This window comes from Aquila chrysaetos, chromosome 16 (assembly GCF_900496995.4).
Source record: "Aquila chrysaetos chrysaetos chromosome 16, bAquChr1.4, whole genome shotgun sequence".
Taxonomy (NCBI): Eukaryota; Metazoa; Chordata; class Aves; order Accipitriformes; family Accipitridae; genus Aquila; species Aquila chrysaetos.
Genome location: NC_044019.1, coordinates 29175192 through 29193770, shown reverse-complemented (window position 1 = coordinate 29193770; position 18579 = coordinate 29175192). Strand labels below are relative to the sequence as shown.

Below are 18579 nucleotides of genomic sequence, written 5' to 3'. Positions count from 1 at the left end.
GAGGACTACCAGCTCTTGACACAGCTGTACACCCTTTCTTTCAGGGCTGGAGACATTTGCCTGTCCCAATGTAAAAACCCTTTGTTTCCAGACCAACCACTTCAGCCTTTTCCACTCCCTTTTAAAAAGGAGGGGATGGGATGTCTTAAAATCCAAATTTGTCTCCATCCCACACAGACGCAGTGTTCTCATTTCCATTAGTGTCATCTATTTACATGAGAAATTCTTGGTGAGGAAATTGAGGTTACTGACAGAAAAAAAAGTTACTCACATCAGACACGAATCCCTCCGGTGTGTGTTGCCGTGTGCCCTCTTCCAGACCTTGCCCCACATTTGAAGTAGGGCAGACTGAAATTAAAACACACAGCAAACAGAAAATGCCATTGACCCTTCAATGTGAGGCTAAGGTGGGAAGTGGCTGTGCTGAAATATTAATTAATTTACTCAAGGTCACTCTGGAAGCTAATGGCTGAGCAGGGAGCCGTGCTGGGTGTCTGAGGTCTTTCCCCCCAAACTATCCTCGTTCCACCTGAGTCAGCACTGGCGGTGTAAAAGGCACCGGCTCAGAGAACTGCAGTCTCCGTTAACGCCCCTGCCAGCATGCCCACCAATACATCATTTCTACTTGCGAACAGCAGCCACTTCAGGGCTACCAGGAATTAGCTGCAGAGGCAAAGCATACTGCTGTGTTTTCAGACACAGGCACAGAGACACAAGGTCCAAAGTACTCGGGTGTCCTGCCAAGCTGGTGGCACACCTCAGGCTTAAAGAGTGTTAGAAAAGTGTTAAAAAGCATTAGAAATCAGCTTGAAATCAGCTTCTATCAACTCTTGCCAGGCTCTGAACAAAAGCAGCAGCATCTCTTTTCGTGTTCGTTGTCTCTAGGCTATCTTTGTACGTTTAGCATGCTCCTGCAGCCACAAACAGGTTTGCTACCAGTGCTCGGCCCTGTGTCTTCGAAGAAGTACCAAGAGGAGCTCAATTTAAAAGCTCTTCTCTGCTGCCCAAGGAGAAAGGTGACTACCCCAAGCTAAATCTCAAGGAAAGCAGCCCTTCGGGACAGTGCTTGCTCTGGAGAGACACCTGCTGGCAATGCCCACCCAGCCCAAGCTACACTCGGGGACACGCTCATCCTCCTTCCATGGAAGCCAAGTAGAAATAAAAGCATAACGGAGATGCAAGGGGAGGTCTGGGGAAGAGGTTCACACTAAAGAAGTGGAACCCAAAGCAAAAGCACGCTGCAAACCTGCACTTGTTCCAAGCTCTGATCCCAACTCCATCACCCCTTGTGCCTGACCAGCATTTCGCTGCCCCAAACCATGGCAGGTCACAGGAGTGAAAGCACCTGACAGACACTTAGCAAGAAAACAGCATGAAAGACCCGCAGTCTAACATACCCGAGAGGTTTGAGCTTGTTCAACCATAACCAGTTTTTAACCACCCTCCCCTCCAGCACTCTGATTTTAGGACAGCCAAAGAAACCCCAAAGTCCCACTAAGTGTGAGCTAAATCAAATTAAGCAGAAACAGGAGCATTCCAGGGGCTAGATGGGCTGGCTGGAAATCCTATCCCATTCTAGGCAGGAAAAAATCTAGGTGTGAGGCTGCATGTTACATGCAGGGGCACACACACTCCTGAGGAAGGAGATTTGTCAGGATTTGCAGAAATCCTGACAATCAGTGCCAAGGAGGCACGTGCCTATAAGATATTTTAACTCCTGTCAACTCTCTGGGAAAGCAGCAGATTCAGGCCAGCTTCTCCTTCCTTTGCACAGGATCTGCTGGCAGGAGGTTTAAATAACAGCTATTCAGGTGAGAAGTGAATACAAGGAGGACCCCAGGACTAAGCTAAAGCTCCAAACTGGTGCTTTGGGGTTTGTTTTCTGCTCTTGTCACAGCAGGATGCTCTGTTTGCTGCATTTTCTCCTTGCTAGCACTCTCTTGCATGCAAGGCTTAAAGGAGAACACACATTAGAGTTGGCAAATTACCCCCCAGCCAACACTCAGGCTGTAATTTAGTGTCACAGCTTCTCCATCACTATCACCAGCTTCAGGAACTGCCATCCTTTCCAAACCTGGCCCTCATTTCTCTGTCCCATTGCTACAGTCCCCTGACCCCTCTGCTTGTCCTCAGCTGTTTATGGGACAAGTTCACTCAAGTGAGGTCAGGGAAAGGGACAGACGGGATGCATGATCTGAACTAGTATGAGCAGCAACACGAGCAGCAGCAACAGGCAGCTGCTGGAGATGTCCATTTGCAGAACTCTCAGTGATTCCTGGTAGCTTTGGAGAAGATGTAAAGGACAGGCTTGGTAAATCTTGTAGAAAACAGCTCCATGGTTTGGGAGCAACCAGGGGACTGCACTTTCTTGGGGTAAAATAGTCAGAGACCATTCTTACTGGGATGTACTCAGAAGAGAAGGAAAATGCTGTCAGAGCAGCACTGCTTCAGTCACTACTTGTGTTGACCATGACAGCTTTCCCTTCTGTGGGTGCCCTGTTGTGCCCTTTACCCCTCTGTCCCACTTGCTGGACCTCTTCCCATGCAGAGATCCAAGGCAGGAGACTCACAGGGTGGGCAGATGTGTGCACCATGCACCCTTCCCTCTTCCTCTGCACACACTCTGGCTCCTCTCCCTGATCAGCAGCTTGGGAGTCCCCCCACTGTCACTCCCACAGCTACCACAATAAGATATGCTTGTAAAGAGTTTGTTAAGGATTCTGTTAACAAATGTGCAAAGAACACAAAAGCATACTAGAGACCAGGTGCTGTTCCCTTCCCTTTGTCCCTGCTCCTATCACCCACACTCATCACTCTTCCTTCTTTCGTGGCAATACACACCTGTCAGGCCACAGCCTGCTCCTGTCCCTGCTGAAGGTGGCCAGGGTGCAGGGAGAACCTGGTTGATTTCTCTAAGTGAGCCCACATTGCTCCTTCTTTGGGGCTGGGGCTTGGCAGCTTCTCTGCAAAGCCACTTGTGCCGCACAACCAAGAGCGGGAAGGCAATGCTGAGGGAGACCACGTCTGGCCATATTGGGCACTGAGAGGCTACTTCATGGGGGGAAACAAATGGGATAGTAACTTCAGTAGTACAGTAGTAGCAGCAGCAGATAGGAAACAGTCACTTCTCTGTTTTATACAAGGGGCAGAGAAAAAAAAAAAAAAAAAAAAAAAAAAAAAAAAGGCAAGACACGAGCAGTGGTAAAGCCAGAACTACCACTTGAGCTCCTTCAACCCCTTGAGCTGTGCTCATTTACCCAGAAGGAAAAAGATTTGCACAGAAGCAAACCAGGGAAGAACTTAGTGCATAGGCAAGTATTTGTCCTGCTGAACAAACTAAAAGGATGCAAAACACTTGCAGTTTCAGAGGACAGCAAAAGGAAAAGTCAAACAAACCGTGGTGTCCCTAGGGAGGAGCTACATCACCAGCACCTTTGTTAGGCTGCTATCCTCTTTCTCAAATTATCACCTAAAGGAGTGGCCAAGACAGACCCCTGGTTGCCCGTAGCCCATTCACGCAGGCAGAGGCCTTCTGGGGGCATCACAGGATGGTCACTACTCCAGCAGACCCTGCTCCTTCCCAGAGCTCCTTACTACCTCCAGCCTCTTCCAGTTAGTGCCCTGCCCCTGCTCTGCTTTATCTTCATTTCACTCTCTGCGCTTTGAAATAGACTTATCTTCAGTTTTCCATCATTTTATTTAAAAAAAAATAAATAGTCACAGTCTTTTGATTACAAGGAAAGCTTCAATTTTTAGCAATCAAAAATACTACCAGTGTTTCTCGTAAGTCTTTGGGGAGTGTTTGTCAACTAAAGAGTGACATGCTACTAAAAATATAAACTAAGGGAACATTTTGGAAAGTTTTACCTAGGTCTTGCACTACTTCGCCAAAAGATCCTTTTTTATTTTTGTAAATTTGGAAACTGACTGAATGAGTTCCTGTAAGGATATTCATTTTCTAGGTGCCAGCCTCTTTAATGTGAAATTTGTTAAATGAGACCACATGCTCTGTGTTCAAAGAAAAGGGGAAAACAAGAGAGACGCTGACATCTCTGAGAAGGCATTAGAGAGCGCTTTGAAGTAAACCACAAATAAACTAAGATTAATATATACATCTTTAAAACACAAGGAGCCCTAACGCTTGCTGCATTATGAAATCCCCTTGGTTGTGACCATTGCTACAGAGGACAGGATATTCTAACACAAGCTTTAAGAAGGGTGAAAACATATAAAACTGCCATTGCATTTTCTAAGTGAACCAGAGATCAGAGGATGTCCTCTGCTGGTGAGGAAGATGTTTTCCATTTGGATGTTCCCAGTTCACTCTGGGCCTGGACAGTTACTCCTCTGCTATTCAAGCAGAGTATTTATAAGGAATCCCTGGGCAAGTACCAATTCACAGTAAGAGCTGACAGGGTAAATTCTTATAGGATTATATTCAATAGCCTCATGAAATTCCAAGCAATTTTTTCCCCAATTGCTCTTTACTGCCACCTTCCAGTAAGAAATGTGGGAGGTAATGAAGATTTGTTGCCTCATAAAAACTATTGTACAAGAAAGCCAGGTTCTGACTGGCTGGCCTTGATCCCTACAGCCCTTCCTATCTGCACCTACAGCCCTTTACTGCAGCTTGCCAGGAAACACAAGAAAGCAAACTAAAAGCGTCACAGTAGTGCTGAGGGTTTCTTCTGGAGGATGATTCAAAGGGCTGTTATGTCCAAACTGGTGGGTTGTGGTTGGATTTTTTTCTTCTTGCATGTGCATGTCATAGCCTTCTGCCAGCCTTCTCAAGCCACTCCTCACTTCCCCAGCCCTCTTCCAAGAGCTTCCCTAATCATTCGTTGCCTGGGGCTTTCCTTGACACTAGGTTTCATTTCCTCCACAAATTGTGCTGACCTCCAGGAATGAATGTATCAGCAGCATTAAGGGATACAACTTGAATGTGTACCCTACACACCCAACTTGCCAATCTTGTTACAAAAGTTAATGTCATTAATATGTCTCATTATTCCCAATACTCTGATTGAAGCTGGAAGCTCAGAGAATATGAGAAAGACTGTAGCAACCCATCATGAGAGCTGTAATTCTCAGACCTTAATATACTGATAAACAGCCACTACAATGAAGTTTTCTTCTTTTTTTTGCAGAACAAAGGAAAAAGTATTCCAACTCCAATGTCATTATGCATGAGACTTCACAGTACCACGTACAGGTGAGTATGCAATGAAATGTTAAGGGTTGAAAGGCCAACATCAGCAATAGATGCTGGTAACGCAATGTGGTTCGTTTGTCCTGGACCTTCATTAGGCCAGAGAAGAGTTGGGAACCTTCTTAAAATAAACAAGTGTCTCTCTTCACACCCTGAGAAAGGCAAACAGCAAAGCTGCTTGAAGCCCCCTGTTTCTTTGCCACAGTTCCTGGCTCCCTGATGCCTGCAGATAAACTTGCCTCCTGAGCTTCCCACCCAGTTGGGTCCTTTATTTCTATCTCCGGGACTGTAGGACACACTTTCAGCCTTAGCCGTCCACTGTAGTTTCACTCCTTGAGCTGTAGGTCACCATGGTCCTGCCAGCCTGGACCCCAGGGCTGAGGCCACACAAGTCCTCTCAATCACATGTAACACGCCACTGAAGCTGGGGTCATCTGGGCTTCTCATCTGATTCCTTTGAGCACAAAAGGGTAGGAAAGTAAAGAGCACGTGTAGGTGGAGCACAGGAATTTCTCCACCACAGACACGTGGAGGAGATAAACTAAAGGGCTGTGAGAGCAGCACAAGTCCTGAGACAATTCCTCTCCCAAGACTGACCCCACTCCTTACGAGTCAGAGGTTTCAGGCTGGACCAGATCCCTCTCCTTTCTTTTCTCTCCTCTTACACATTGCCTGCTCTGTCTAAAATCAATACCAGCTCTCCTGCCATCTTTTATTTTTCTGCTGCTCCTCTCCAACTCCTTGATTTGGAGAGCAGCAGTTGTTCCATTATGGTATGGCATTATTTGAAAGTCCAAGCAAATAGACTCCGGTATAGCTCACAGATCCTCCCACAAGGCTACAAACAGCTTTCCACAGCACAACTCTGAATCATGCTCAAATCCTATAATAAAGCCAGGTCCAGACTTCGATGGCTCCTCCCTCATTGTATAACACAGGTCATCCCTGACCATTTAACTGTCCCTCCCTTGGATCCCACACGTTTCTTTGAACTGAAGAGTGGGAGAGACACCCACATTACACAGACTGCTTTGGGGATGGGGAGGGAAACAGAGACTGGTCACTGCTACTGCATGTCCAGTGTGTTGACCTGTACCGAAGGCTCAGAAGTTACTGGCTTGTCCCCTTTCCCTTGCTGGGCTACACCTAGGACCGGTGTCTGGGGACATTTTGAGGTCAGCAACCCTGTCCTCTTGCTATGAGGTGTGACATGTGCTTGGGAGGTCACTGTCTCGGGGACTTGCTGTAGAGCCAGCACTAATCAGTCATTCAGCTGGACACTTTCTGTCATTACAGCCTGCAGATGGGAAATGGTAGACAAGAAGGGAGGACAAAAATGATCATTAAAGAATGTGAAATTGGTTTAATTACATATGGTCCTCTTTTCTACTTTAAATTTAAATTGAAAATGGCATACGAAACCATCATTTATCAAAAATATACTTCCTTTCTGAATCATCAAGATTCAGCAAATTAAAGTGTTGAGTAACTGGGGAGAGCAGAATGGGGAAAAAAAGATATTAAAAAGACAAGGTAAATTCTGTACTAGGAAACAGGAAATGGAGAAGCTGCTGTCATCTCTCCCTCCTCTGCATTTGAAGGAGAGTAGTGGAAGCTGTTGTCCCTCTTGTCACCCTGTGCTTCAAACCCTTCTCAATCAGCATGGACAGACAGGTTAAAAGCAGGGTTCCCGTGGTGGTTACAGGAACTCATCTGCCCAAACAACAGAGACCACATCAACTATCATCTTTCAGCTCTCCCTCAGCTACTGTGTCCACTCAAGTAATTCAAAACCCTTCAACCATGACAGGCATTAAGCCAAATTACTCTTTCAGTGTCACAGACATCCACACAAAAAAAGAGGAGCCTGCCTGGCCACCCTGGGCCCGGTGACTCCGGTAATGCGACACTCCGGTGCAGGCCAGCATGGGAACAGAGGTGCCCATCTGAGGCCAGCTGGACAATTCAACACTGAAAACCGGGCAAGGCAAGAAAGGAAAACACTTTATGAGGTTTCTATTTAGTAGATGGGGCCCTCTCTTCTCTGGTTTAAGATCCCAGTCCAGGAGAGAGCTTAAGTACACGGTTAGAAATAAAGGAGCCTGTTCAGTTGCTTAAAATGAAATTCAGACTTTTAAAAATACTTGTTTGGAAAGAGGCCCTGGTTTCCATCAGAGAAACTAACTCGATGGCCAGCTGCCCCATCAGTGGGGCCCTGCCAGTCATCCCCATCAGTGACTCCTACCAAATAAAGTCACTCATGGAAGCAGATAAGGGACTTTAAACAGTGACACGTACATGAATTCTTCATTAATTATGCCATATGCCACCCATTTGAGAGTCTCTGCCTTGAACTTTGACCAAGGCAAACAGGATTTCAGTGGCAGGCAGCAAGGTAGGAAGAGGTTTCCTCACAAGAGGCATTTTATACCGTTTGAAGTAATCTATAAGCTGATCGAAGTTTAATAGTGGACAGAGTCATTGCCCAGTCTTACAAAAGCTATTATATTTGAATATCCATCTGGATGAAAAGGGTTTTTAATGAGATAAATCAAAGACAGTAGCAAGCTTCTCTCCCTCTACCAGTATTTAAAGAAAAAATATTCTAATGAGTCTGATTTAGACAAGTAGCTTTCCCCTCCATGAAAATTAACTTACTTAACAGTAAACAACAAAGGAATTTATGAAGATTGTAAACCTGGCAGTTAAAATAATAGAAGAGATAAGAATGTCCGTCATCAGGTATAAACCAGTTCTCTTCACTGCTCAGAAAGCAGAGGGTTTGTCACCTCTGCACAGATAATATTGACTTTGCGAATACCTTTTCGTGCACTATTTTACAATTACAGTAATGTATAACTCAGCATATTTTTCATATCTGATTGCACGGCTAATCTCAGCTTTCAGCTCAAATACCTGCCAGGAGTTTTATTTAGACAGTGCCTCGCCCAATACCTTTGCTTTATGAACACAGGACTGGGTCTTACACTCTGCAGTGTTTATCCTCGTCCCTGCTCTTTCCAGTCTTTGTGAATAATCCAACAACCACCTTAACAACAAATTGGTCACCACAAATCCTCTCCACCCCTAATTCCTACCATTGACCATCATGTTTAAAGACTCAGCCCTTTCTGCCTGTCAGGGCTACCAGTGCTTTAAATCTGAGCCTTTCCCGCTGCATCCACCTTGACTGGAGCCGATCGCAACAACAATTCTTGCCTGTGCTTCAACACAACTGTCCAAGGCTCCATGGTCTAAGTACACACATACCCCTCGGGTCCATCAGGTCTGTATCAGACCCCAACCTTCACAGCCTCTCTGAGGACCCTTCATAGCCTATTTCCACTGCAGGACAGCACTGGTTCCCTCCCTGGTGCTGGAGCAGGGTCAGCTTTTGCTGCTGCTTAGCCTGCTTCAAATTTCCCTGGGCTTTTACAGGTAAAAAGGACTTCCCAAGCAACTCTCTCACTCTCCTCCATTGCTCTCTGAGGCTATGCTGATTGTGGACACTACCCATTGGGTTATTTAATCAGGTCATGAGCTGAGACTGCTACTGGTAACAGAGATTTTTGCCCAGCCCTTTCTCCTTCTCTTCTTGCATTTTGCAGCTCTTACTTGCTAGTCTTCTGGAACAAAGACTGTCTTTTTGTGCCATGCTGGATCCTGACCCCCAAATGGCACCACTGTAGCAGTCAGCACCAGAAAGAAACTGCCTGAACCCTACAAAGGTTATGCCTGATCACGGGGAGAAGGCAAAAAGACAAGGGATCAGAGGGAGAAAAAGCCAGGCAAAACTCATCCCTGTACAAGAGAAAACAAAGAGCCTTTCCAAATTTCACATCCCAATTTGTGGCTTGCTTTAGACGCACCCCATTTTTTCAGCTCTTGCTTTGAAGCCAGGCTGCAGGATTTGTGCACAAAAGACAAGCAGGAGTTCCCACTGCCACCATCCACACAAATGCTAAATGCCCAGCAGGACTGTTTCTGGCATTGCCGCGCTGTTGCCCCCAGCCCCATAGCAAACGCATGCAAAGCATCTGCTCTACCTGCAGTACCTGGGTCTCCCTGCCAGAAGGGTTGATCTGTTCCACGGCTCTTCAGCTGACCCGCAGCTGATTCAGCAGCAACATGGTATTTACCCTAATGCTATTGAGTAGGGGAAGCGGGGCGAGAGGGTCATGGTGGTGGATGGGCCATCAATATTCCACGGAAGAAAGAGCTGGGACCTAGCCTGATCCACCTCCTGGCAACAGGCCCTAGGACCAGCTGTGGCACAGACACCTTGGTTAGGCCTATAGCTCGCCCATCAAAAAAACTCCTGCTTTTCTCTCCTGGAGAAAGTTGGTTACAACAGGGAAAGGCTTCAGCTGCTTTCCCAGTCAGGCACATTCTCCTTCCCTTCTCCTCACCAGGAACACAAGCAGGGCAGCAGAGCGAACAAGGTGAAACAGGACCATTTCCTTTTCCTTCCCGATTTTTTTCCCTTCCCCTGTTGTCACCCGAACACATGGCCTGGCTGTGCTGTCACTCGCGCAGGGACAACTGCACAGAAAACAGCCTGGCTGCTTTGAGCAGGCAAGGCTCCCAGCTTCTCCTGCCTTGCAGTCCCCTCTGCTGGCAGACTCGAGTTCTCCCCATCCACAGAGAGCAGCGCTTGCTCTCACTGGCTGCTGATCAGAGTAGAGATAAATAAGTTACCTGGATTTCTGGAGTGGCCTTCAACCACTGCTGGGGGGGATCATACGCACCATTTGGATGCAACACGCTTCTCCTTTCTGCAGCCGCCTCCCTGCCCTGTCCAGCATTCCCCTCACGCAGAGCCCCAGAAGCAGTCCAAAGCCTGCAGGTGCAGCTCGATTACACAAATTCTTTGTAAATACAAGCACCAAGCGCCAGGCTTGGATCACCGCGCGCTTCAGGACACAGGTAGAGCAGGGATGGAAAAGCACGCGAGTGCAGTCACGTCTGGGATGTTACCACCTTACCTGAGCTGCTCCTGGCCCAAGTGCACACACAAGGCAGCGCAAGAGGGGAGGACAGCATGGAAACCAGGCTGGCAGCGGGCAGAGCACTAGGCTGGGTTTACAGGACAGGGGGAGGGAGGGAGGGAGGGAGGAAAACCAGGGTAATCTAGCAAAGCCACACTGCAGGACAGAGGCAAGTAGCAAAAAATTCCTTCTTACAGTCAGTGACGCCTATTTTCACTACCATGAGGGCTGATTTAGGTACTTTTTGGGGGGAAGGTAACATGAGGGGATTGAAGGGCTTGTACAGAGTGAGCTGTCGGGTTTGAAGCTGTCTTGCAGACCAGGTAGTTTTGCAGCGCAGCTCAGAAGCTCTCTGGTGCAGCTGTGCTGCCTGTCAAATTACCCGGAGCAGGGGACCTGGCCAAAGCCCAAGCATCATGTGGATCCCACCTTGGCACAGAGGACTAACATTTGCCCATGGCTTGCGTGAGCTCTTTGCCTGGGACAGATTCCACACAGGGAAATCTGCTATGCAAGATGAGCAAAATGCAAGTGCTTGATAAGTGAAGCTTAACTACCATATTTAAACTTCCAAGCCAGTTTCAGAAAAGCCAGGGGACTAAGCTGTGCGTACAAAGCATTTGCACTGCTGGACGGAGGCCAGAGCTGCTAGAATTGACATATGATGAGATAAATATGCAAGTGGTAAAACTCGTTATGAAAACCCTTGCTGCGTTACGAAACCCTGATCTTTCACCACTGTGGCCAGGCTGGTACTAACAACCAGAATGTGCACTTTCTGCAGCTACTCTTTCATGCCTGTGCTCAGAAGAGCAGACAAACAGTAGTTCAAGCCTTTGGAGATGTTTTCAGCATTGATTTACAGTACACACACCATCAAATCTTTTTCACCTTTTTCCTCCTTTCCCTCCAACTTCAGCACTTGGCCACCTTCATCATGGACAAGAGCGAGTCCATTGTGACGGTGGATGATGCTATCCGAAAACTCATCTTGCTCAACTCAAAAGAGAAGATCTGGACACAGGAGATGCTGCTACAAGTGAATGACAAGTCCATCCGCCTGCTGGACTGCGAGTCGCAGGTACCCAGCACTCTGCGAGAGCTACCCACAGACTGATGCACGGGGTGCAGTGTGTGCCCTTCCCGTTCTGCAGGACAGGGCCATTTCTAAAGAACCCAAAGAAGGGCAAATCACTACCAAAATCCACTCCTGGGTGTGCAGGGGTTGGCTGACTCTAATTCAAAGGGCAGGTAGGTGTGGGATGATTTATTCACGGCTCCAGAGCACACATACTCCAGGTGAAAGATACCTTGAGCTGTGCTCCAGGCCAACAGTAAAACTGCTTTCTGTGGGAGTGATGCAGACTTACAGGTCCACAGAGAGCTGCATAAAGCATAAGCAGAGAGGGAAGAACATATTACTTGCATTAAAATAACACGCAGTATCACCTGCCTGAGAACAGTGCCCCATTTTGACAGGTGACACACATACATACACACAGGACACTTAATCTGAGGGGAAAGAGCAGCCACATAGTGGGAGAGGGATGGTGCTGCCCTGATTTTAGCAATGAGAAACCAAAGAATATTAGCCCAAGATCATCCAAGGAGACAGTGGGAGGGTAAGCCCCTCACAGAAAGCATCTTTTCTCCCAGTGCTCTGCTGGGATGCATGACAAGTGTACTGGTGCAGGTAGAGCACAGCAACATGATGATGGTGAGCAACAAAGCTCAAGTTATTGAGCTCTCACGCTGGGCCCCATATTCAGGACTCTGAGGAGAAGAAGAGGCCACTTCTGTTTGCCATCCACTTCTCTCCTATTGCTCAGTCCCAAGCCACTGCCCCTCTGCAAACCTTAACACGTATCTTCAAAGAGCCCAGCAAAACACTGCTGAGAAGCACAAACTCTGCTAGGTCTCTCTCCTCAAACAGGGATCCCAGGAGTTCATACACAGGACCATTCCCCATCAGTTCGATAGTTCCCCATTGTCTCACCCCTTCCTCTTTCTCTTCCAGGAGGAGCTGGAGGACTTTCCCCTGCCAACAGTCCAGCACTGCCAAACAGTGCTGAATCAGATGCGCTATTCCTCCATCCTCCTCCTGGTGTGTCAGGATTCAGAGCAGCACAAACCTGACATCCACTTCTTCAACTGCGACGAGGTGGAGGTGAGCAGAGCCCTCCTTGCTGGTGTGAAACAGAGAACAAAATATGCTCCTAGCTGTCTGCCATCCCCTTCTTTCTTTGCCTACTTAGAGGCCTCAATCCTTTCCAAAGCAAAGCCCTTAAAAACATCCCCATTTTATCTTTGAGGCGGAGATGGTTCACGAGGACATAGAAAGTGCCCTGGCAGACCACAAGCATGGGAAGAAGATACGGCCACAGACACTCAAGTAAGTACTACAGGGTATAGCTAGGAGTAAAAATAAACAAAAAAAAAAATAAAGAAAGAAGCAGCCCCATTTACAATGGTGCATTCACACACCAGTCTCTCAGAAACAGGATCGGCAGCCACTGAGAGGGTTGTTCTGCGTTGTTTCCCTTGCAGAGCAAACCAAGAAAAGATCAGGCAGAGACAATCCATCCTCCCACCGCCGCAAGGGCCGGCTCCCATCCCGATCCAGCACGACATGCGAGGCTCAGGGATGAACAGGAACCGGGTGGCACCTCCCTCCCAGCACAATGCAGGTACTGGCAGCACTCAGTGAGTCTGTCCTGGGGACAAGGAACTCGTTAGCCTGGACAGCCGGCCCTCCTGAAATGGCCTGTGGTCATTTCAGGCCCTGTGTTGCTGGAGCACAGGGAAGCCCAGTGTCTTTTCACTGTGTTATAAAGTTAACACAGACACATACCAAAGGCATAACATTTTGTTGGATCTCTGGCTGTGCTTTATAAATGCCTAAAAATTGGGCCGCATCTTCTCAATGGCAGCTCAATAAATCAAAGCACCTAGAAACTCCTTGTGATGACACCTGTATTTTGGGGATACTGAAATTCCCAAAAGAGGTGAAAGCCCCTCATAAAACTGAGCAATGATGTGAAGCTTGGACCAGGCACTGGTGATCTCAAAACGTACAGACAAGACAGACCTGGTCAGAAAGGCAAATTCCTAGCTGTACTGACTTCACAGAAGCCAAGATTTCACTCTCAGAAATCAAGTGGTTTGCATGAATTCTCCTAGAGTTGAGTGTAGAAATGCAGATCTGACCTCACCTTGCCCATGTGCTAATCTAAAATCTTATTAGGATTAATTTCTAGGTTCAAGGAAAACACGTAATCAGGATACTATAAGAAACTCCAAACATCAGCTGAAGAGAGAAAACACTCATTTCCCTGGGATGGGATCTGAAGCCAAGCAGCTGATCTGGCAGCCTGTTTCAGGTCCAGCTTTGCATAATGAAAATAAGATCTGTACTTCAGAGCTGGACCGTGTAGAAACATCTATATTCTGATGCACAGCAGTTTTTAATGAAATGGCCACCCTTAACTCTGCCCTTCCCAGGATGCTTAGCATAAAGCTTTAAGTCCGTTGCTTACATCAGCAGAGCTGGGCATTTACCCAGGCAGGATTTCTGGATCTGAGAACACAGAGCCTGGCACAAAAGCAGGTGACAGAAGAAAGCCTTGAATGATGCCTGTTTGCTGAGATCGCTTCTCCTTTGAAACATGCCTTATTACTTTTTCTACAAAACCTGTCAAAACTAATCACTTCATCTTAACACTTAAAGATGACGCACATTTTTCATGGTCCTTTGCCAAAACTGCCTCCCCTGTTCTCCCACTTTATATATCCTGCTGTCCAAACACCTGGTGTGCTGGTCCTTTCAAACTCCATTTCACTGAGCTGACACATTATTCTTTTCACAAGAGGCCACCCGAGCAATTGTTCACACTGAAATATCACCCCCTCACTGAGTGTCTGTCTTCTGGAAGCTGGGAGGTGCCTGGTTTTTTATTGCAAGAAGATTTTTTAATACACATTAAACACACTTGAGAGACTGCACATGCATTTGTACAAAAATGCTGATTTGTGCATAGGCCTGCCTAAATATCAGTCATGCAGAATTCCTGGCATGCTGCTTTCTAGCAAGCGACAGTTGCATTCACTTCCCGGTCTTATTTCTTCCTTCTCAACTACTACTTAGTTAAACTGGTACCTCTGGGACAAGGAAGGCTCCTGCAGAAAGCCGGGGGTTAGAAGAGAGGGTGGGAGCTGCTCTAATTGCACTTTACATAGATGCAGAGTGCTCCACCATGCAAGTGGTGGCTCTTCAGCTCCTCTGCAGGTGTTAAGTCAGCTTAGATGCATCAAAGGCAGAGGAGTTAGTGACTCACAGCAGCTGGAGACCAGCACTTGCAGGTCTCTACCCATAGTTGGCCACTCTTCATGATTCATTCACTGCTTATACTTGAAAACTGACAGCGTATCGACACAGAGGGCTGGTGGGCAGGTGCTGTGACCTTGGAAGATTTAATCAGCAACTTTGATCACCTCCTGCTCTTTGTAATCTCCTGAGGTGCTCTCATAACCCAGAATAAACAACTAAGTTGGGAGTTACCATCCCATGGTGCAGCCGTAACACATGGGTCCTTGCATTTAATGCAGCCTGTTTTCATCCTCTGATAGTAAACATATTTTTCTCTCCCTCCCTTGTTTGCAGACTATGAACGACGAGGCTCCAGCTCTCATGACCACGAAGAGTCCCGAGCCATCTTGGCACAGAAGATTGAAAAAGAAACGGTTGGTAACAAGAACAGTGCACAGTCAATAGGCAGAAGGAGAGGGAGAAGAGAGGAAGGAAGCAAGGGCTCCTCCACAAGCAGACATTTTATGCATAATCTAGTCATGGTTAAACTGATACCTACTGTGCATAAAGATACAGTGAACAAAAGCAAAGCTCCATCACTGGGTCAGTTACAATCTCCTTTGACCTGAGGTAGCTCTGCTGATTTCAGAAGGTCTGCTCCTCCCCAGCCCACAGTCCAGCCTTGGGGTTATTTTCCAGACATCCATTAGCAGGGGTCACTTGTCACATCAGTAAGTACAACACACAACCAGGCACAGCTTTGTGTTTGGAAAGTGATGAATTCAGCTTAATTTCATGCCTGGATTCCCCATTTCTGTGCATTCTTCAGGAAATGAAACAGGCAGAGCGGCACGCTCTGGGATTCAGGCTTCCCAGCTGCGTGCAGTTTGGGCTCTCTTTCACCTTGGTTTGTTGCATTTCTCTCCTCACAGCAAATCCTGAACTGCACTCTGGATGACATTGAAGTGTTTGTCGCCAGGCTTCAGAAGGCTGCAGAGGCGTTCAGACAGCTCAATCAAAGGAAGAAAGGGAAGAAGAACAAGAAGAAAGGGCCAGCAGGTACAGTGCAGCACTGAAAACAAAAAGGGAACACGGGGGCATGGATGAAGGTTGGGAGGAGACCTCAACTCACATCCTAGCAAGGCCAGATTGATGCAGCAGCACGGCTATGGACCCGACAGCAGCTACACCAGTTTGGAAGGTGCTGCTGGTCTGTGGGGACCTCTTGTAGAGCACAGAGAGCCTAGTGAAGCCTCCAACACAGCGAAAGACTTTTGGCTTTTCTTGAACCCTTGATTTTTACTAGTTCTAGTCTCAGCACCCATTATTGCTGTGTCTTCTGCATGCCAGCAAGATGAAACTTGCCTGAAAAGGGATGCTTTAATTAAAGTGTCTTTCTCTCCACCTTCTCATGAAAGAGGGCATGCTGACTCTTCGAGCAAGACCCCCAAGTGAGGCCGAGTTCATCGACTGCTTCCAGAAAACCAAACTGGCTTTTAACCTCTTGGTAAGACACTGAGGGTGTTTTCGTCCCATGCAGTGACAGGGCTTTTTCCCATATATCACAGTAGTAAGCATTTAAAGTGAAATTTGAACTGAAAACATTATCAAGGAACAAAGGTGTGAATTCCAGATTCTTCATAATCCAGAACAAACATTGTGTCAGGCTCGCACAGGTTTCTTGGGGCAAGTTGTAAAACCGAAACTAGAAGTATAAAGTCCAGGATGGAACTGAGCAGCCAGGGGCCTTGCAATGCCTGGATCTCTCTTCAGATACAGTCCTGACTTAAAGCACTTGTGAAGCTGTGAGCTTAGAGAGCCAAGAACTGCCATGCCCACCTTGCTGATAGCTGTGCAAAGGCTTATACAGACATCCCCATTCTAGATAATTGCTTCTGCTTGTGGCCTTTAAATATCTGGGTAGTTTTGTGACAGCTTTAATCCTTGCTACCCTTACAAGCATAAAACAGAGGACTGTAAATATTAAAATAGGAAAAAAAAAAAGTCTTATCTACTTTCAATTGTTCTATCCGAGTCTGTCTACAGGGCAGCTGTAAAGCTGCCTCAGCCAGAGGCCTGGAAAGTCTCTTGTTAACAATAACTGATGTCCCCCATTGCCCTGAGATTCCTGGCTCCTCCTCTCTTTCTCCCCTGGAGGACCTGCTGCGTTAAGAAGGGGATGCAGGAGCATAAAGATGTTCCCAGTGCTGCCAGCTCCGCTTAGTGAAGTGTGAGAGACCAGGAGGATAACGAGCCAGAAGGAAATTCTGCCAGTTCTGACCAAACTTGTCCACTGAACACAGCCAAACAAGATCCTTCCTGCGAAGTTATCAGTAAGGAAACCACAGAGATTGTAAACAACCTTAATGCAGGACACCAAGCTCCAGCTGCTTCTTTTAGAAGCAAATATGCATACATTTTTGCCTGCTCAGGACCAGAACTGAGTCTTGGAAGTGGCAGCTCTGGACCAGCAATCACTGCTCGCACAAACCGATCAAGCGCCCTGCTAAGGCTATGCCACCCATCCATAGCGGGATGTTAGCTTCCCTGAAGAAGCAGCTGAGGATTCTCCAAGCGTAAAGAAATCCCAGCTGGCCTGTTGCATCCCAGCCCTTTCTGACCACTGACGCAGCTGTGATAAATACAGTGGAGTCAGTGCGGTCAGCCAAGCCCTTAGTCACAGCACAGCCTGCACTGGAGTCAGTGTCCTTCCCTGGACACTGCCAGTCCTGCAAGTGTGGATCTATGCAAATGCTCTGGCACACAGCCCCCGAGCTCAGCTCCACTGCTGCTCCCCTGTCAGCAGCGTGGGAGCTAACATACAGGAAATTCATTCATGTACCCAAGTTCTCCCTCCACTCAGGCCCTGAACTTTGCTGCCCACGTATTCACAAACCCACAAAGAGCAGCTGATCTCCTGGCGAGAGGCGGGGGGGCAACTAAGGAGAGTGGGGAATCAGTGGTGGAGCACTGCCATGTCTGCCCCAGCACTGCTGTCACATGCCACATGGCTGCGAAGTCCTTGTGAAGTGCCATTTCATTTAGTCACCTTGTTGCCATCCGTTGTTTCACACTTCCCACTCTACATTAATGTTTAATCACCAGCATTTAAAATGCCTTGCATTTCAGTAGGGAGGAGGGAGTCTCTTTTCCATTGCAGCAATGCCAGTAGCACAGGACACAAGAAAGAGCTGAAAGGAGGCACAAACTGAAGTGGTTTCTCACCACAGCCTAGCTGATTGCTGTTAATGAAATGCAATTCTTATAGTAATCCTAAACATTTGGTCCTCCATTCCATCACCATCTACTCCAAATACCAACCATTTCGGTGGCCAGGGCAGCTCTAGGTGCTGCAGGCAAGACCTTGGTGGAGATTTTTGCTTGTCAGCAATTTTCCAAGGGACCCTGCAAAACACTTGCTCTGTTGTTTTCATTCATAGGAACTAGTGGGATTTTCAACTTTGCAAAAGTCGGAAGCAATAGGCCTGGCCCTTCCTCATAAGACTTTCAAAATAAGCTAAGGTTTTCTGCTGCTGTTCAAAATAGCTTCGAAGGGACTGATTTTAACAGAATAGGTACTCCACCCCTCCTGAAATTCAACACCCTTAGGAATGGATAGAAAATAGAAATGATATAAAACTGAATGATTCCTACTGCCCTATCTTCTTCCCCAATTTCAGGTGCACTGTTGAGAATCTCCTTACTTTTTAGGCGGTGTTATTAACTGTAGCAAATATCAGTCAGCAACAATCCCTCCATGTGACAGAAAAGAGAAGGCAAAATCAGGTTAGGGTTAAACTGGGTTTCCTTTCTCTTTTCAGGCCAAACTGAGAAAGCACATCCAGAACCCCAGCGCTTCAGAGTTGGTGCATTTCCTATTTGGGCCACTGGAACTGGTAAACCTTATTCACAGGTTTCACTGTGAACATACTTTTTATTTCTAATGTTGCTTTTGGACTTACAGGCAGCTAGATTTTGCAGAAGAGTTAGAAGGCTGCTCACAAATGGCTAAAGCTTTCTCAGTAAAGCCTAGAAGCAACAATGCCAGTGTTTCTGGCCTCTGATCCGATTTCCAG

General features: G+C 47.1%; 1 protein-coding gene across 1 annotated transcript in view; it reads left to right on the top strand.

Moving 5' to 3' along the window:
- Positions 1 to 18579, top strand: part of EPS8L2 (EPS8 like 2) — a 68829-nt gene that overhangs the window by 35525 nt on the left and 14725 nt on the right. The window contains exons 4-12 of the mRNA XM_030039587.2: positions 5148 to 5212; positions 11117 to 11278; positions 12215 to 12364; positions 12510 to 12589; positions 12745 to 12884; positions 14858 to 14937; positions 15436 to 15562; positions 15922 to 16010; positions 18325 to 18399. Coding sequence (XP_029895447.1) covers positions 5148 to 5212; positions 11117 to 11278; positions 12215 to 12364; positions 12510 to 12589; positions 12745 to 12884; positions 14858 to 14937; positions 15436 to 15562; positions 15922 to 16010; positions 18325 to 18399 — 968 coding nt within the window. The remainder of the gene's footprint in view (positions 1 to 5147; positions 5213 to 11116; positions 11279 to 12214; positions 12365 to 12509; positions 12590 to 12744; positions 12885 to 14857; positions 14938 to 15435; positions 15563 to 15921; positions 16011 to 18324; positions 18400 to 18579) is intronic.